The sequence below is a fragment of the Anopheles maculipalpis genome, chromosome 3RL (genome assembly GCF_943734695.1).
Source record: "Anopheles maculipalpis chromosome 3RL, idAnoMacuDA_375_x, whole genome shotgun sequence".
Lineage (NCBI taxonomy): Eukaryota > Metazoa > Arthropoda > Insecta > Diptera > Culicidae > Anopheles > Anopheles maculipalpis.
This window is the reverse complement of record NC_064872.1, coordinates 27124051-27143168: the sequence shown is the minus strand read 5'-3', so window position 1 is coordinate 27143168 and position 19118 is coordinate 27124051. Positions and strand designations below refer to the sequence as shown.

Genomic DNA, 19118 nt, shown 5'->3' with positions numbered 1-19118 from the left:
AAAAACAGCGGTGTGTTGGTGTGTAGGACGCTTTCACACCTGCCCTAATCCCGCACCACTGAGTTTGGATTACTGGTAGGGGGATGGTATGGGGGAGAGGCCCTTTTTTAAGGTGCGGGAGGACTGGATTCAATTACTAACTTCAAAAAACGGAAAACGCACCCAGTGGATTTTGTGGTGAAAATTGAAAACGTAACACCCCGAAAGGACAAATGCGGTTTTGGCGAAGGACACCCTTTTTTAGCAACATTTTCGAAGGCTTACAGTGGAGAGTCCCTTTTTAATGTGAGTGTGTATGTGTCTGAGTGAATGTATAAATGTTTGTACGTGCGTGTGTGTGTTTGTGGTCAAAATTCGGCAGTGATTGGTCTGGGTGGGTGGTTGTGTAAATTTATATCCATACCAGGACCTTACGATTCGTCCATCGTTTGCGAAGTAAAGTCGCGTAACGCTACCCGAACGTAACGCTTCGCGACGTAACGCAACCAGTAAACCCGCAAATCAGAGTGCTGAAGGAAAAACGCCTTCCAACGGTGCTTCTTTTTCTGTTGACGGGAGATGGAGAGCTACCCTCTACCACCATACCACTCACCCCTCCTCAACCCCCGTGGACACCCGTGGATAAATAACGCGGGCTTCAACGATGGTAGCTGAACCGAAAAATCGTTTCCATTTCGCTGGTGCCTCCGATCGGTGGTGATTATACTAACTCGATTAGACGGATGTTAGACGACGGTGCCGAAGTGACGTTTCCCACTGTCCCACTGCTCGTCCGTTTTCTCTCTTGCGCTATCGGAGCACAAAAGAAGCGGACTTCTTCCCGTTATTGCACGCGTGCGTGCCTGTGATCATGTGCTTTTCTTTTTGCCGGGTGGAAGGGGTGGAGGGCGAGTCGGTAGGAGGGGGAAGAATCGTACGATGGAGCAAAAGAGACATAGCACAACCCGCAAGAAAACGTCCGCCCTTTGTGAGTCTACGAGAGTTCGCCCGAAAGCGGAAGGAAAGCATCCTTCATGTGGTGGAGCAGATGTAAGTGTGAGGCTTGCCTACCTCACCCCACCCAAGTCGAGGCGTTTGGATTTGGGGATTTCGATTTTTTTTGGCGTTAAAACTGATGAACTACAAGATTACGAGTTTTCTCAAAAACTTCCCCACTGGTGGAGCAGACTGTAGCAAATGCAAGTGAAGCTGATATGCATCTGGTGTGAAGGGGGAACCCCCCACTTCAAGAACTAGTGCAGTGCAGTGCGGTTGTGCTTGACTCGCTTGGAAGCATGTGACTTTTGGGTGATATTTTTCTGAAGCTATTTAATTCTGAAGCTGAGTTTGCTGCTTTTTTGGTGTGTGTGCTGCGAGAGATTATTGGAGGGAAGTGTCTTTAGAGCTTCCAAGCTTATAGAGAATATTTCTTCTTGTGTGTGTGCACGTATGTCCGTTAAATGTGTGAAATACTATAGTACAGAAGCACTACTATAAGATTAAGGTTGGAGTAGCTAGTTGTGACAGGGAAAGGATACTACTCGGACGCGATACAACTTGGGGCCGATTGGTGGTCGAGGTAGTAGAGGCGCCGGTCTTCGCATGTCAGGACACGGATATTGAATCCCGTCCGAACCAGCTTCCTCCCCGTGTAGGCTTACGAGGGTTGTAGTAGTGTTAAATAAGAAGAAGATACTACTTCAAGCTCTCAGTGGCCATTATAAGCGTATAGGTGTGTGTGTATTGGAGTGTGTAAATCAGTGAGTTTGTAGCTAGCAGATGCTGTGCCGATATTATGCTCTTATAGTACAAGAGCTGCATTTGCTTGACAGCAAAAAAAAGGAAAAAGAATAAGAAGAAGCGAGAAAAAACATAGAATCTCCTCAAACCCTCTCATCCTTTGAACAAGGATGAAGATTTTGCACGGAGATGGCCTCAAAGCGAGAGAGCGAGAGCAATAGAGTGAGAGTAATGTGAGCAGTAGAAGAGAAACTGTGGTACACATTGTGTTTCATCTGTGGAAAAATAGAAAAGACACACTGGCTGTGTCTGTGTGTTTGTGTGTGTGTGTAGAAGGCGGGTGAGCCATCAGCAAAATCGCCAGTGAGAAGTATTAATCAAACTCCGATGGCTTCGGGTTAGTGTTGAGATGGTCCAGTTTTGTGTGGAACTGGATTGAACGGTTTGATAAAGAAGAAAAGATATAGCAAAAAAAGTGCACTAAAGAAACATCATCTAAGTGTGTTGTTCTTTTTGTGATTTGATCTAGTTAGTTATCAAATCTTGTTTTTCGTTTTTGTTTTACTTCTTTACTATTTTTTGCTTTATTCCTGTTTCTTCATTATTTTTCGATTCATTTGCGAATTTTTCTTTAACTCTTAGGATTTTTTCTTTTGTTTTATAAAATTTGTCAAAATTACAACTACGACTCAATTGGTGAAAATAATTGCGTTTCGGGTGCAAAATGCATTACGCTCTCAAATGCAACTCACCACCCCACCACACAGTTCATCTGCACAAGGTCATGCGTATGTGTGTAGCAAATAGTGAGAAGAAATACTAAAAAAACCCTCCCCACTGAATCGATGCCATACAGACATCAGCCTGCGAGTGAGAGTGTCGTCGTATTTCCCGCATCCTACGCACCACGAGACGCCAGGACCACGTACCACGTGCTCTTACGCTGCACTTCCGGACCGTGGACGGGCGGTGTGGGCGAATAGCCGTAACCATTTCGATACTACACGTGTATGTGTGTGTGTGTGAATTTCTTGTGAGTGTAGAGGCACTAGTCTACAGCAACATTCTAGTGATAGTTTATGATGTGCTCTTGTGTGTGACTGCAGTTGCTGGTGCGTGTGTGGAATAGTGGAGAGATGCACTTTGCAGCCCTGACCGGAAGAAGCGAAAGCCTATTAAGCTCATGTGCATCATCTTTTAAGCAGTCTCTCTTTCTTTCTTTCTCTCTCTTTCTCTCGCTCGTCTTCTCAATCCGTTCACCAAAAAATCCTGAACCGTCAAAGTAGCACCGTATGTGTAACCTATGGTTACGACAAGCCAACTAAGGTACCATAAAATGTTATGTGTTCCAATTTCGCTACGCCAAAGCTGTGCGTGTTCGTGAGATGGTGTAATTTATATTTAAATTGTATGTTTTATTGATAAACACCAATGTGTGTCTTCATGGGTTTTCTATTCTTTTTTTTTCTATTTGTCTCTTCTCCGAAATCGTGTAGATTTAATATTATTGCAGTGTCACGTTATGGGTGGATGTGTCCTCCTGTGGACATGTGGTTTGCCGATTTCAACGCCGTAAGGTGAATGCATTTACTAGTGTATGTGTGTGTGTGTCCGTGCGTGGATTTAAAGGCGCGTTCTGGCCTTGGCGGTCGTAAAGCAAGATAAATAAACCATAAACCAGTAGGGTAGTCTTAAATTGGCCCCCGCCGAAGAATCAGCTCATCCCGAACCTTACGACGCGTGTCCTCCGGTAAAAGAAGGAACACCCCAGCCAGTGTGTTCTTGTGATTGTGCTCGCGCGTGTTTGTATGTGTGTAGTGTGTTCGAGTGTTACAGAAGGGAAAATTTGAAACAGTGACATCGATCGAGACATCCGAGCACGGTGTGTCCCGATCCCCGATCGGCAGTGGTCGGAAGCGTGATGGAGCTGCCCCAGAGTAGGTGGTGGCGCTGGAGACGGCGCCATTTGTTGACGGGATCGTTATTGGTGTTGGTTTGTTTGTTGTTAGCGCTCGATCCTGCACCAGTCAGTGCCGACCCGGACGAGGATATACCGCACAATGAGTAAGTAGTAACGGGGAAGGGGAAAGAATGTTCAAGAGCAAAGGATAATATGATGCTATACATGTTGTGCGAGGTTTAGGAATCCATAAAAGGACATTTTACTGGCGTATATTTTGGGGTCTATTTTTTATCTTGTTACTGCTTATAGAAGTTACACATTACAACAGATTATTTCAATTGAATCTCATGTAAAAGATAGGTGCAGTGTAATTAATTTAAGAAAAAGTTTCTTTTTAACATGAAGGACTAATTTTCTTTCGTTTTTATTTATAATGAATTATGACCGTACAATGCCGCATTGTCAACGCCGCTTGTGATGACCGAATTATATAAACATAATGATAAGGCTCCTCATTCTTTGGGTTATTCCGGGCATACTCAGTTGACGTGAAGGACTAATGATAAGACTCTTTTCTAAGTAGAAATAAATCCTCAACTTTTGAAGAATTTCTTGGCCAGGCATTTGTTGTGGGGTTTCAAATAGCAACGTTACAAATATGTCATCTGATCATTTCGAAATTTGAATTTAAAGGAAATTTATCAAGCGTTAAAAAGGTGGATATATTATCACAATGTATTTTCTATCGCAAATTTTAGAGATTTTTAAGGAGCATTTAATTTCATAATGATGCAATGTTTATTTGCGAGCCCTAAAGAAAAATAAAGAGGCTGTTCGGTGGTACAGGCGACAGCGGCGCCGGTCTTCAAACGGCAGGACAGGGGTTCAAATCCCATCCGGACCGTCTCCCCGTAGTGAGGACTGACTTTCCAACTACGTGCTATCAGCTAGTCTAGTAAGCCATCTGATGGCCGTCGTGACCTTACAGGTCGTTAAGCCAAGAAGAAGAAAGAAAAATAGTATTTATGGCTGGTATGAGTTAATGTCTGCCTAATAAATGATGATACTCAAAAGACAAATGAAAACCTTCTTAAATCAGTTGTTAAATAAAATATAATAATTACTAGAAATCAACTTTGTTCTTCAAGAGTTGTCATTTTTGGCTTCCTTGACTCGATTTACCCTTAGATGAATAGTCAATACTTTGTAAGGGACGAAGATCACGGATGGGATTCGATGCTCCGTCCTGCTACGTGAAAGATCTTCTGTATTAATTTTAATAATTTATAATGCTTTGGGTAATATTGAGTATGATCAAAGAATTTGTTTTACATAAGTTAAAATTTCTTCAAATTTTATTGAAACGGCCTGAGGCGGATTGCTATGAGTTAAAAGTAATTGCTCATTGATACTTTAAAGAATACATTCACAAAAAAAAAGTATCTTTTAAGACATTGTTAAAACATTCCAGTTTGTAAGTAGTTTGTACAGCAAGCACCGATGGGAGGGTCAAAAATATTTGCATCAAGTCAACTGTTGCATCAGCATGAATAAAATCTTCCTCATGAAGACGTTGTCTGCTGCCAATGTACATAGCTGAGTGCTTTGCATACCCAGTTGATCCTTCACTTGAAAGCAATTGATTTTATTATAACTGGGAGTTTTTATTGTTGCATCCCACTGCCATTCCCTGGAGCACAATCAATCGATACGGAAGGTTTGCAACTATCATTGTCCGCGCTTTCTTGCGTTCTTTCAGGATTCCCGTCACTGCCGTGTAGAGTCACAACGGAAGAGTCTACTTTACCCACTACTGACTCAACGGGGGCTTGTCTGCGCCTTGTTTCATTCCACTCAGAAGCATAGTTGCTGCTACTCAAATCCTTTTGCAATTCCTTTCCCCCGTAAGGGTTTATCAGTTTCCATGCACCACCATTTTTCGAGGGTTCCGGCACGTAGCCGTACACTGCCCTTTCTTCCTCTGCAAAACTGGCGTTGTTGGGCGTTGTTCCGTGTGCAGAAACTGCATTGTGCAGCTCGGTTCCCGTTTTCCTTCCCACGGGGGAAGCGCTGCGGGATTGCGTGGAAAAGTTTAAATTGTTTAAATTATCTCGACAAAAGTGCAGAGAGTTTTGTGTGAGATGATAGAACAAGCGCTGCAAAGCGTTCGTAGGATGCAGCAGGCTCGGCTCCGTGCAGATTTATATTTATTCATGAAAAAATACATAATCACCTCGAGGGAAGTGTTGTCTTTGGGTTGAGGGTGAGGTTTCTGCATTCTTACGTTAGATTCTGTGAGATGTTTGCCCTTGGTAATGGTAGTTGTGGTCGTGGTGGTGGTACGGTTTGGTTGTAGTTTAAAGCCGTATTTCGCTAGCAAGTACAATAGTTTGTGATTTAGCAGGAGTTTCGCATTCTTCACCGACCACCGGATGTCATTCTCGAGGTTTTGTATCCTTCAAAACCGTGAGGTTGGAAAATCAATGTCTGCGAGAAGTTTGTCAATAGTTTTGTAGGTGACTGAGAATAAATTATGAGCCCCACTACGGGATCTCCTGCCCTCAATGAACAGATTCGTTTTTACGGCTCTTAAAAGTATGCAATTATCCATATCAGTCTTCTTTTAAGTGAGCTACTAAGTGTGGGGCGAATTAGTTGTGAACTTAACATCCTCCAAGCCATGGTTGTGTTACAGTTCATTGCATGAATATTATTTTTGAATTATTTACTTATATCACGCATTTCTTTGCTTTCTAAAACTGATTACACTTGGTTTTAGTTCGCTCAACTGTCATGTCGATGTGTGAATGCAGCTCTCTAAAGCCTCTTCCATATTATGATGCACTACTATGAGCGAAAAGCTCGCTTATATAACATCATAAAACCTCACCCAATAGGAGAAAGACGGCTCATAAAGTAACGAGTCTCCTCCAACGAGTGGTATTTAAAGAACACGCGTGCAATCTAGCGTTAGATAAGTGGACGGCATTGACGGTTTCGGTTGCAGCGATGCTTCCACTGATTGCCACATTGTACGGTGCACTTTTCTTGGTCTGAAATCTTTCCAAGAATTAACTCCTCTATATTTCATCATTATTCTACTAAGCTAAGGATCGCTCTGGTTTCTTCACAAGTGGATAAAAAACCTAAGAAAAAAGCTCTTTAAGAGCATTCCCACACACACACACACAAGCACACACGCATTAGTTTTATGTTGCGTAACACGAATGCGATTGATTTCCTCGCCCATCCTGCGCCGGCTGACTATTCGCTCCCCGTCCAAAATGAAAACGTCACTTGCATCTTTTGCGCGAATCGAGTTTCGCCGGTGAAGCCAGCGGCAAAAGTGAGCCAAACCGATGGTAAGATTGATGGGGCGTGCAGGCAATAAAAGAAAACAAAACCGTAAGACACCGTTGGTTGTTGCTTGTTTTGTTTTTATTGGGTTATAACGTTAATATTAGTTCATGTTTTGCAGCTTTTTTCTTTCGTTTATGGGTTTGCTTTCAGCACGAGCACAAAAACAAAGAAAATACCGCCCAGAAGGAAATGAATTTTCACAGTCGTAACGGTCATAACTTTTTGGCAAAGCGTTTTATCGCTTTTTAAGGTGGAAAAAAATATGAGAGCCAAAGAGATCGATTAGGATGAAAAGGGAAGCTATGGGGAAAGTGGGGTGCCGCATTGTGAATGAATGGTGAATGGGGAACGAAAGAGAGTGCAGTTAAAGTTGGTGTTAAAGGTGAAACACGTGTGCTCAAGATTTGAACTGAAAAAATTTGAGGCTAGATTTAGTGGGTATTTTTATCATTGAATTTTATATGTTAGTCCATTGCAATATTTTTAAAAGAAACTTTATTTCACTATCAGCATGTTGCTCCTCTTTCTTGTATTATTGTAATCTATTGTAATTTATTTATTTATTTATTTTTAATTAATTATGACGGTCCTTTGCCGTATTGTCAACACCGCTTGTGTTGAGGAAATTCTATAACCATATTTATAAGGCATTTCCTCCTTATTCCTTGTCTTATCCCGGGCATACTCGATTATCTATTGTAATTTGCGCTAATTTAACTTGACCGAAGGATTAACCGAGAGCCTAAAAGTATGCAATCCCCAGCATATGATTACTCTTAAGACATAATCGAAACGCTAGGTAACGGATGTTTGTTTTGTGGGTTCGTGCTGGGAGTATGTCTTAAAGCTGGTCTAAACGAAACGCAAATTTCAGAATTGGTTTCCCGTTAAAATGCTTATGGTTTTTCGTATCGTATTCTCATTCTTATTTTTCTTATTTTCCAGCTCAGGGTTGAGTATGTCTAGATGACATACGCCATGTAACACGGCTGCAGTCCTCCATCCACGTCTGCATACGATTTCCGACATGTTTGACTCTACTTGATCCAGCTCAGCTAGCTAATCCTCTTTCGCCATACTCGCATACACCACCCAAGATAGTCCTTAGCACTCCGCTTCCAAATATAGCTAGAGCATTAGAGTCCATTGTCAGCACAAGCTAGGAGTCATACCCGTAGAAGACTACTGGATGCATCAGTGTACGATGTATCGTGCATTTCGTTAGTTGTTAGTGTCTTCTGGATCACAGAAGATTGTAAGGCCCGTAGTAGGCACGATTTCCCCTAAAAATGCGCCTTCGAATTTCATTGCTTACGTTGCTGTTCGATCGTACCAATCATACCAGGGTAGCAGAACTACTCTACCACCTCAAGAACGTTGCCATTAGAGCCCTCGGTCAAGCAGGTGTTTTTGTACTCGTCACACTGATCCTCATTTCAATCCTACTGGCCTCGCGTTTCGCGGTCTCCCGTTGATTGACTCGTCGCGAAGCACGCTTAAAAAGGCGCATGAGTTTCACACAGTCCAACAGTGGACATTGCTGGCTTCCATGACTTGTTTCGATCATGTTAGCATCTAGCAGCTCTCCCAGCAAGCATTTAGGCCACCGTAAAGCTATCAAAACGCTGGTTGGTTGTAGAGCAAGTAAGCAAGTTAGCTATCAGGATATGTTTTTTTATGCATTATTATAGCCGCTTATCATCTTCAATTTAAAGTCTTAATTAAAACCTTCTTAAAGCTGCCCTGTTCTAGTCGATTTCTTCACAGTTGATTTGCTAAAGAGCGTTATATTATAAGAAACACATGCTGCCACTTCTATGGCCCACTTAAATACACTAAAGCTTAAAAAAAAAACAAGACCCCAGATTTTCATCAACGTCCGGATTCAATCAATCCACTTCACGATCGGTAGGGTGAGTTAGGCAGTGATTTAACACAGCCGGTAAGCAGTGCTCTGTGGTCGGAATTGAATGCCAAACCATCATTCCTCACCAGCGGCACACAGTGGTACACAGTGCTGCATCTCACAAGCAAGTACTACATCGTTGGAGGCCACCCTTTTTTCGAGCTGGCGTACAGAACACCCGGATGCCGGCTAACCGGATGTTGTGCATTTGTGAAAGGGCAAGGGAAGGGAAACGGCAGTTGCCTAGACTTCCGATTACGTGCGGCTGACAGCCGGAGCTTTTGAGTGAAAAGAATTTTCAATAAATCTTGCCACCGTATCGAAAACCGATGTGTGTGAGTGTCTGTGTCCCTCACGCTGTGTGGTAGGGACGTGTTTCGTGCGGTATGGTGTGAAATGTGTTTTCCCCTTAGCCGGTTCCTTTTCCTACCTTCCAATCATGGGAAAATTGGATGGAAAAAATTCGAATACCAAAATCTTTCACAACTTTTCCACCATCGATACATTTTGCATCCTGTGGAGATTTGTTTTTTTTTTTTTTCGTCTGTGCATGTGAACACTTCCCATTGCACGGAGGCGGTTGTTGAGGTTATGGTAGTTCTTGTACCTTCCAATTCAACGGAATAGTGTGCGCCATCCGGTGCGACAACAGCACCCGCTTTAACATGTATGCGTGTCTACGGGTGTGTGTGTGTATGTTAGGGTGTGAATTGCAAAGAGCCTCTCATATAGCGCGAAAATGCGTTTCCATCCATCCGAACCACCACAACCAGGCCCCAATGGGGAGAAGAAGGTTCGGGAAAATTTATGTAGGAATTTGAATAGAAAGGAATGCTCCGTCCGTTCGCTGCCAGCGTTGTGTGTGTCAGTGTGTTCGAGCTTCTGTCTTTTAGCCCTCGGGCCACTGTCCGGAGTTGGGTGCTATTTGGCACTGCAGTATATTGACAGATATTACATCGCTGGTTTGTCGCACCACTCCGGATTTTCCCACAGCCACCCGCTGTCCTTAGGAGAAATTTTATCCCACCCCGGCCAATCATATCCGTGGCGCAGCTTCCAGCTTCAACCTCGCGATACCGCGCCAGGGGAATGTTTCCGTCGTGGAAAATGGTGCTCACGGTTGAAGGTGGCAATCATTTTATCGATAATGGACATGATAAATTTCACCTTCACACACACATACACATGCGCGGAGTATTCTGCAAAGTGAGGAAGGATATACGATTTTCTCGGCTCGCACTATCATCTCGTCGATCGTCCTTGGGAAATATGCAGCATGAGTTACGCGCACATTGGGCATTTGATTTTTGAGAGGTGATCGGAAACTACACGGCCAAAAGTTTTTTCTATACTTTTCAACTTCCGTTTAGAGGATAGCAGGTGACAAAGAAAATTTGAGACACATTTTTTAAAGACGTTGAGTCAACTTAATTTAAGATTATGCAAAAAACCATAACTTTGCAGAAAAAAGCTGTAATTAAATAAAATTATAAAACTTTGTCTTATTTATGTGCTTCAAGTGCCAGTGCAAATGTTTAATGTTTCTTACATGAAATGTTATTAAAAAATAAATTTGTTTTAGACCAGTCCTTGTAGCACTAGATAAAACATTTAAAATGCCATTAAGTTTACTTAAATAAAAAAAACATTTCAAGAGACAAAGGTTTGGCCAGCTATTTGTGACTGAAGAACGCTTTCGAATCCATTTCTTCCAATCGATATGATGACAGACGATGCTTGCGTTTCGGGAATGCTTGCAACCTGTGGCTCATAATACAGTAATGTTTTGACCGAATTCGGTAAAATTTGACTACACGAAGAATACAGTTTTCTTGTACAGAGCCAGCAGGGAGGAAATTATCAAGCAGATCAACCCTCCAAATTGTCCTCAGGTCTGGATGAATGCTGGAATCTAGACAAAATTAGCTTTGAAAAAGATTAAATAAGTGTATCAAAAATGATAGTCTGTGCTTAAGCTTAAGGGCAGTTTTTGATTTAAACTCCGTCTTCCTTGTTGCATCTCGGAAATGTTAATTCAAACTGTAGAAAACATATCGTAGCTAAACATTCCAACAAAAAATCTTATTTACGATAGGAATATGTTCGGTCTATAATATGTCTATTTATCAGGAATAATAAAATTATCATAGACAATACGGCATTGTACCGTCATAATCGATTATAAATAAAATAAATAATATTAATAATGGTTTAGAAATCCAGTTTGGCTGGTCTGTTTGCGCAAAAAGCGTGTTGCATGTTGACTAACAAATGTTTAAAAAACTCACACAATAAATAGACTAAACTATAGTAAGCCCCAGTGTAATATTCAATCTTTACCTAAGCGACGCTCTCATCTGCTCACTGTGACGAGGCGTGATTTCACTTAGAGTGCTTTTTTTCAACTCCATTTTCTTATTTTCTTATCTTCTCTTTCTTGTTGCAGAGTGCGAAACTGGGCCATCCGTTTCGGTGTCGATCTGTGGGAGTTTGGACGACAGTTTACCAAAGTGAACGACATCAGAAATGTAAGTATCGTGTTCATCCGTTTTTTCGCATTTTTTTTTCTTTCACAGCAGCAAACTTTCTCAGTACCGCAAGTGAAAAAGGATTAATTTTGTGTGCGTGAGAGCACTGTGTAGGAGTGCTTTTGCCCATTGTACCAACGCTGCTTGGTGGATAGTGGAAAAAGGGCGGATATTCTGGCGGTAATTTTTAAGGACATCCTACGTTTGACTTACTTTACCACCGACGAACCGGATTAGCAGAGTTGTAGTAGTTTTGTCGTACCAGCCCATTGATTGGCCCACCAATTTTTCGGATGCTGTTGTTCCGGTTCTGCCGGGGTCGGGTGTTTTACCTTTGCTAGGGCGTTTCTACTCAACGAGACGGTCTTTTAAATGATTCTGCTATGCGGTTTGTGCGCTGTAAGCCAACAAAGCATTTGCAGACATTTACCTGAAGAGACCCAATAATGTGTAGCATCCTTTCCCTGGTAAAGCTGCCATTGATATCGTGGGAGGGGAGACGGGCTGGAAAGGAAAACGGGTCAAGATTAGTCAAGCGCATTAAAGGGAAACGGAGGGACCCGAAATCCTTCGGTTTTTCCCCGTGGCCGGTGGGGTGGTTGTTGTGCGGGAAATAGGAAAAAGGGTTTCGCAGAGATTTCTAGTCCTGGCTGGTTGGTTGGTTTGCTGGCCGACTGGTGGTGTATGTAACAGATTTCGTAGTTCTGCGAGAAAGCTTCCAGCCCGCATTTTCGCCCAACGGTTTTCCGCCCGCCCGCTTTTTCACTCTCCGAAGTTAGGTTGCTCCATTGTCCTGTTGTGAGGCTCGTGTGTGAGATGTTGTACACGTGTAACAGTTTGTGTGTGTGTGTATGTGTAGTTCTATGTGGCAGCACTGGTAACGGTGAGTGTATTTTTGGGGCAAACCCATCTTCATACACCTTCCATGGTTTCTGGAGTGAAGCTTTGTGGAAAATTTCAACCAAAGTAAAGATATCTCGCGTACAAGTTGCGCACAGACACACACATACATACAGAAAAAGGGGACAAAATGCCTGAGGCATCTAGGAGGTTGTTGGGCTCGGATGATATGTGCTGAAAGTTTTTACTTTTCCACCAGCCACTGTGCCACCTACCAAAGGCGTTTGGAAAAGCGCACCGCCTTTTCGCTTCCCTTCTGCACATACCAATGAAGAGATGTGGGGAGGGGGAGGGGAAGATACGGAGGAGGAGCATGTGTGGGCTGTCAGGTGCTTTCGCTACTATACATTGACAGAGCGTTTTGTAGCGCAAACCTTCGGCATAATCGGTTGAGCTGAGGGAAGAAAAGGCTTCCCGCTAGAGGAAACGGCTCGTTACTTGTTCGTTGTCGAGTTACCTGAACGCCGCTGCCTGCCACAGATTTTCACGGCCCATAGGAATCGATTTTATGTCCACCGGGGAGCTTTTTCCGGGCATGATTTTCGGTGTGTGCGGCGGCTTCGTATGGTGGCTTCCCCTTGTGCTCGGTGTGCTGCAATTTGATGGATTCGAGAAAATATTCGTGTAAAGGAAAAGGCACGAAGCGGGTGGACCACCTGCGGCAGCCGGTGGTTTTAAAGCGATGAAAAACCTTGAAGACGATGCTATGTATCGACCCAAGCGCAGAAGGTGAAAAACGTACCTGCTTTCGAACTTGGTACGAACTCGTTCCGTCAGTTACCGTCAGTTTCGCTGCAGAATGTCTCAGGTGTGTGCTTACCGTATGCTACCGCCGATGGTGGACAGGATGAAGAGTTAGCTTGAAATTAGTTCCCGACGAAAACGAGCCTCCACTGCACGGTGTCGACGAGATGATGAGGCCGGGAATGTGAATGCAACGTTGTGAAGCCAATTTTCAACGAGAAAGTTTCCTGTGGATTGGGAGCGCGGTTACGATGGCATTGAGATCGATGAGTTTCTGCACATTGCGTTTTGTTCTTTTTTTTCTGGATTATTCTGTTTGGTAAGCACACGCAACGTACATTGCGTAAAGCTTATTTTATGGCAAGATCAAGAGTAAAAAATTGTATAAAGATAGCTTGCAGGGAAAGAGTAGTTTAAAAAAGGCATCATTTTTATTGTATTTTTGTGTAATATGTTTTGAACAAGATAAGAATGCCGTTTTAAGGATATTTTTACTGAACCGATTTTTTCTTATAACCTTATATTGTTTAATCGAATAATTAGCCATAACACACCATGCGTCTCCATGAAGCAGTAAAGCACCAGGCGTCTCCATTGGATGGAAGTTTGTGTTGCTTATTCTGAAAATCCGTTTCCGTAACTATTTCAAGGATTCGTTGAGGTTTATTTATGGTCTGTGCTGTGTATATTGTTTTTGAAAAGATGTGCAATGACAAAAAAAAGATGTACAAATGGCTTAAGTTTATTTCGTGCTCATAAAAACAACCAGGCGTCTCCATTAACAGCATTCTTCATGCATAAAATTTTGTGAATTACCCACGGACTATCTTTTTTCCCATTTAACTGGCATGCATGTAGTTGTACTAGATTCGAAGAAAAAAAATTAAGTACGATAAACATGTTTAACTTTGCATATAAAGCACCAACTCTTGTCAGCTATTGTTTCCCACGGTTTCACACGTCGACATGCAATCGTGTATGCCACAATTTCCTGCCTCAACACCTGCATTCGCACCGTTACGGAACGATGGAAGATAAGAGTAAAGTCTAGAAAACAATGATTTTTAACGTGTTCATGAGGTGTTCGAGTTAAATGTTGATTGTAGTGTAGCCCAGTGCACTTTGCGCGTGTTACACAGCGTCCTGGTACGGTACCGGTACCGGCCCAGTTTCTCAAACTGAAGGGTGATTGTTGTTGTTTTTTTTTTGCATTTCATCCTACGCTCATACACTCGCTAACCACTCATTGATGCTGTGAGCGGAAGAGGTGCAACAGCGTACCTACATTGTGTGTCTTGTGTGTGCATGGTTCGTGCATTTGCATTGCCCAGCTGGTCTGGCGGTCGTGCCGTGCTAGAAGACGGTTAATGTATCGTGTTCGGTGTTTACCTCTGCTTACACATCGTTAGATACGTTGGCTTTCGCACGTCGAACGTTGACCAGAGAAGGTCTATTTTTTTCTATGTGAGTGTGTGTTTATGTGTGTTTTTTTTCTGCACTACAAAAAAAAACACGTTCGTCGGTGAATAGAGGTGGATTAAAACAGTGCATTAACATCTTGTGCATTCAGCGCGTTGAGCGCCTTGAGGAGTTTATCAGTAGGTGTTGGATAGCGGAAAGATTTATTATTAACATTTCCGATGGTAAACAGAGCGTGATAGGGTGCAACCAGCTCGGGATAAGGTATATCATAAGAAAGATTATGATGTAGTAGGTTTTTTTTTGTAGCTAGAGAAATAGGTTTATGTAGGGAACTAAAGTACGAAAAAGCAGGAAAAAATATGATGAGGACTTGGGTTTCCCTGTATACCCAAGCTCAGATATTTGGAGATATGTTATGTTACCGTTCTGTACGCCGTGGACGTATTGAGTCGGAGTAGGATATAGAGATCCTATATTAACCTTCAGGAGGTGTCGGACCATACCTGTATCAGTGCGGTATTGCTACAAACACTGACAACAGAACCGTATAAGGCGGCCTACGATACCATAAATCGAAATGAGCTATGGAACATAATGCAGCGGCTCCACTTTCCTGGAAAGCTGATTCGGATCTCACAGGGGTCTGAGGCAAGGGGACGGGCTCTCCTGTGTACTGTTCAATATAGCCTTGGAAGGTGTCATATGAAGCACGGGGCTAGACGATGACTTCCGTGGCACGATTCTCTACCGGTCTCTAAAATTTCTCGGCTTCGCGGATGACATTGATATCGTTGGCAAGACGACAGCGAAGGTGTGTGAGGCGTACACCCGACCCGATCCCCGTGAAGCAGCAAGAATTGGATCGATGATCAATGCGACGAAGACGAAATACCTGCTTGCCGGAGGCTGTGATCGTGACAGAGCCCGACTGGAAAGCAGCGTGTTAGTCGACTTCGACAACCTCGAGGTGGTAGAGGAGTTCTGCTATCTTGGGACTGTCGTAACTTCGGATAACGATGTCAGCAGCGAAATCCGGAAACGCATTGTGCAGGAGAATCGAGCCTACTACGGCCTTCACCGTCTGCTGAGATCCAGAAGACTTCAAGGCCGCACGAAATGTGAGATATATCGCACACTGATTCGCCCGGTTGTCCTATCTTGGACCATCCGAGTGGAGGATGCAAACGCTCTTGGCATGTTTGAGCGTCGCATCCTTCGGACCATCTTTGGCGGTGTGTTCGAGCATGGAGTGTGGAGTAGAAGGATGAACCACGAGCTTGCTGAGCTATACGGAAAACCGGGCATCCTGAGGGTAGCAAAGACCGGCAGGATACGATGGCTGGGGCATGTTATGAGGATGCCGGACTCATGTCTCGCCAAGAAGGTATTCGTCAGCGACCCCCAGTTCAACACGAGGCGTCGGGGAGCACAGCGAGTTCGTTGGCCGGATCAGGTGAAGGGAGGCCTGTCGGAGATCGGGTGCCTACACGGATGGGAAGCTGCAGCCAGGGATCGCGAGTTCCCTGGAGATCTATTGTTGACTGGGCCATGTCACGACGACATGCTCTTTAAAAGAGCAGAACAACATGATGATGATGATGATATTTGTCCTGCTGTGGTATGTATCACATCCTAAGCGAAATTAAAAGAGAAAAAATGGATGGAACAAATAATAGAATTTTATCTTTCGTCGTTGTCTTCAGCAAAAGCATTTTTGAGTTCGTGAGACGTTTGAATTTGGTGCGGGCTGCATAAATTTGGGAATTTATTTATTTTTTAGATTTTGGGATGTTTCGATTCGGCCGGCGCCGTTTTAAATTTCCGTTTATCTTTATTTCGCACCATACTCACATACTACATATCTTCTGCTGGACGACCGTTTTGAAGCAATCGATTCTCTCGCTTAAGTAGCCGTAGTCTACCGTCGAGTTCAGTGCTCAATTCTCATCCGGACCGTTCCCCTGCAGTTAGAACTGACTTCAAAACTACATGGTATCTGCAAGATTAGTAAAGCATTCGATGGCCGGCGAAACTTTAGAAAGAAAGCCTGGCAGCCTGGAAAGCCAAGAAGAAGAAATTCAAAGTTGATAAAGAACGTAATTAAGCCTTCCAAAATGTCGTAAAATGAAGTAAAAAAGCATGCTGTTAAATTGGTTCTATAATCGCTTCGTATGGAGTGAATTGAGTTGAATCCGTTTAACATGTTCTGGTAAAAATACATCTTCCCGAAAACAACAACAAATCATTGACAATTACTGCAATAAACCTAGAAGTAATTCTGCCTTCCGTACAAAGTAACTTAGGTCCCTTTCCTGATGCATACTGATACGAACAAAAATATAAAGCAACCAGACACGAATCAGCATCCTTTTACCCGGGTGGCGAAACCAAATCTCGGCAATCTTTTAGCACCCATTTTTTGAAGTGTTTTATTTCGGATGAAATGGAGTAGGTTAACAGGTTATGTGCGCTTTTCAACCCACCCTGGCTGTGAGCGCTCTTCAGCATCATGGCATAAAATATTTGCCACGCTCCGGCACTTAGCAAAACGAATATATATTGAATATTTTATCCACCCCGGGACGTAGATTAATGGTGGCTCGTGCCTGTCGATCGTGTTTTCCCGCCCCTTCAGTTTTGCTATCCCTTTGGTAATGGCGTGATGTCTTTGCATAGTGTTGGCCTGGTCGGAAAGGGGAAACATGTATACAAATTCTGTTGGTATTTGTGTGTGTGTGTGTGTGTGTGTGTGTGTGTGTGTGTGTGTGTGTGTGTGTGTGTGTGTGTGTGTGTAGGTTTGTATGTCTGTTTTTTTGCCATAAAATCTGCACACTACAGACAGTTATGTCAAGTTGCCGTGTGGGAGATGGGAAAAAAATGGGAAAAGCTTACGTAACGGGAGCTTGAGGGAACTGCTGCCGGGCTAGCGATCGCCCATTACAGCTAGAAACGACGATTGTCCCGGTGATACGTGATCCGTGTGCAGAAGTAAGCTTCACCATCCAGCTTCACATTCGCATGCTGGCTACGGGCAGCGCTCGGGCGATGTAGCAGAGCCACTGCTGCCACTACATAACTCGTGGCTGGTGAAATGGTCGGCGGGCATGCTGGCAAATCACTAAATTAAGTCTCATTGGGCAGTGGTTTTTCTTTCGTTCGCGTGTGACTCGAACGGCACGGTGCTCGAGGTGAATTCTACGAGACGGTGCAACGGATGTACTCCCGTCCCTCCGAATCGCAAAGCGGCAGGACTTTTGGTATATTAGATAAAACCTCTCTGTAATCGTAACTCCCTGGAAACTCGTGCCAGTCGCGTGGAAAGATGTCCATTATGGAGTAAGTTGAGAGCTGGCTTCAACCAGCGTAGTTGGTTGATTTCAACGATGGTTATCTTCGTGTGAGAATGTTGGTAAAGGACCCTTTTTTTTCTTAAATCTCTGCTTTGTGCGGTGAGTGCAACGAAAACCTTGGACCACGGGTGATTTGTTGATGGTTGCAATTTAAACAATTTTATCAATTGCAGCACAACACTTCGCTTCGTTCGGTGGGTGTACGAGAGTGTGCCGGATTGAAATAACACGCTAACAAGTGTGTTTGCGACAGACAATTGCAGTGCCGAGATTCGCATTCCAAGTAGTATAATAGTGCTTTTGGGGGTGTGGGTGTTATGTTGTGAGACACGTATGAGCAGTTTAACGCGAAATAAGTTCTGTTAAGATGCAGTGGATTGAAGTCTGGAATGAAATTTTGCAAAGGAGAGGAAAATGAAAACGATTTTTGAAATTAACTATTGTGGCTCATAAATGAGCTCGTTCAAAGTGATTGGTTGGTTTTAGCCAACTGGTTTTAGCGATATTATATTATTTTGAAAAGCATAGATTTCATATTTAGTGTTGTCTTAGTTTTTGGAAAAATTATCCACGAAGAATATTACTCTTAATTTAATATTGTGTTGGTGCCATGACCAGGATTTAACTTGGCTTTCTTCCCCAGATGATAGTTTCTCAGTTTTCCGTGCGCCAGCCTGTTACTGTTGTCGTCATTGATATCATACATACTTCATCAAAAATATTATCATCCTGGTGCCTGGTGACCAGGATTGAAATTTAAAATTTCCATCCTATGACCTTTACCGTTTGTTTTGGCCAGTGCGCCAAAATTATTATTTTCATAATTAAAAGGTTCACTCAACAGCTCAGGTACCCCCTTACGTTCACCATTTAAATTGAATTTCACCCGCACAGGCACGTCATTAGCAAAACTCTTCAAAAAACCGTGGCAGCGCTTTAAGCGCGCCATTTTCGTTCGCCCATCGGCGGTTTCGGTCGGGCGGAGTTCTGTCGGTGAGTGTTTTCACTGTGCTTTGAAGTGCTCCAGTGCCAAGGGTAAAGCAGTTGTCTGGCAGCAAAAAGGTGTGTTTTACCCTTCGCTCGCTCCTCTCCATCCCTCTCAGCGATACACCCTTTTAACGCACCAACGTGCCAGAAACACCGATCACGTTGCCATTTTACCGGAACGGAACCGAAACGGATGTGCACAGGTAAATCGAAAGGAAAATTTCTCAGCGCTTCATTTTCCTTCCGTTCATCATTGACAAACCCTCACGGTATTATTGGTGGAGTCTCCCCCTCGGTGC

At 43.4% G+C, this 19118-nt stretch overlaps 2 protein-coding genes across 3 annotated transcripts in view; one reads left to right on the top strand and one right to left on the bottom strand.

The window, feature by feature from the left end:
* Positions 1 to 19118, bottom strand: part of LOC126565133 (uncharacterized) — a 358067-nt gene that overhangs the window by 34993 nt on the left and 303956 nt on the right. The window lies entirely within an intron of this gene.
* The window catches only part of LOC126563887 (voltage-dependent calcium channel subunit alpha-2/delta-4), a 62140-nt gene continuing 46595 nt past the window's right edge, over positions 3574 to 19118 (top strand). For both annotated transcript variants that reach the window (XM_050220675.1, XM_050220674.1), the window contains exons 1-2: positions 3574 to 3783; positions 11335 to 11416. In XM_050220675.1, coding sequence (XP_050076632.1) covers positions 3641 to 3783; positions 11335 to 11416 — 225 coding nt within the window. In that variant the 5' untranslated portion in view covers positions 3574 to 3640. The remainder of the gene's footprint in view (positions 3784 to 11334; positions 11417 to 19118) is intronic.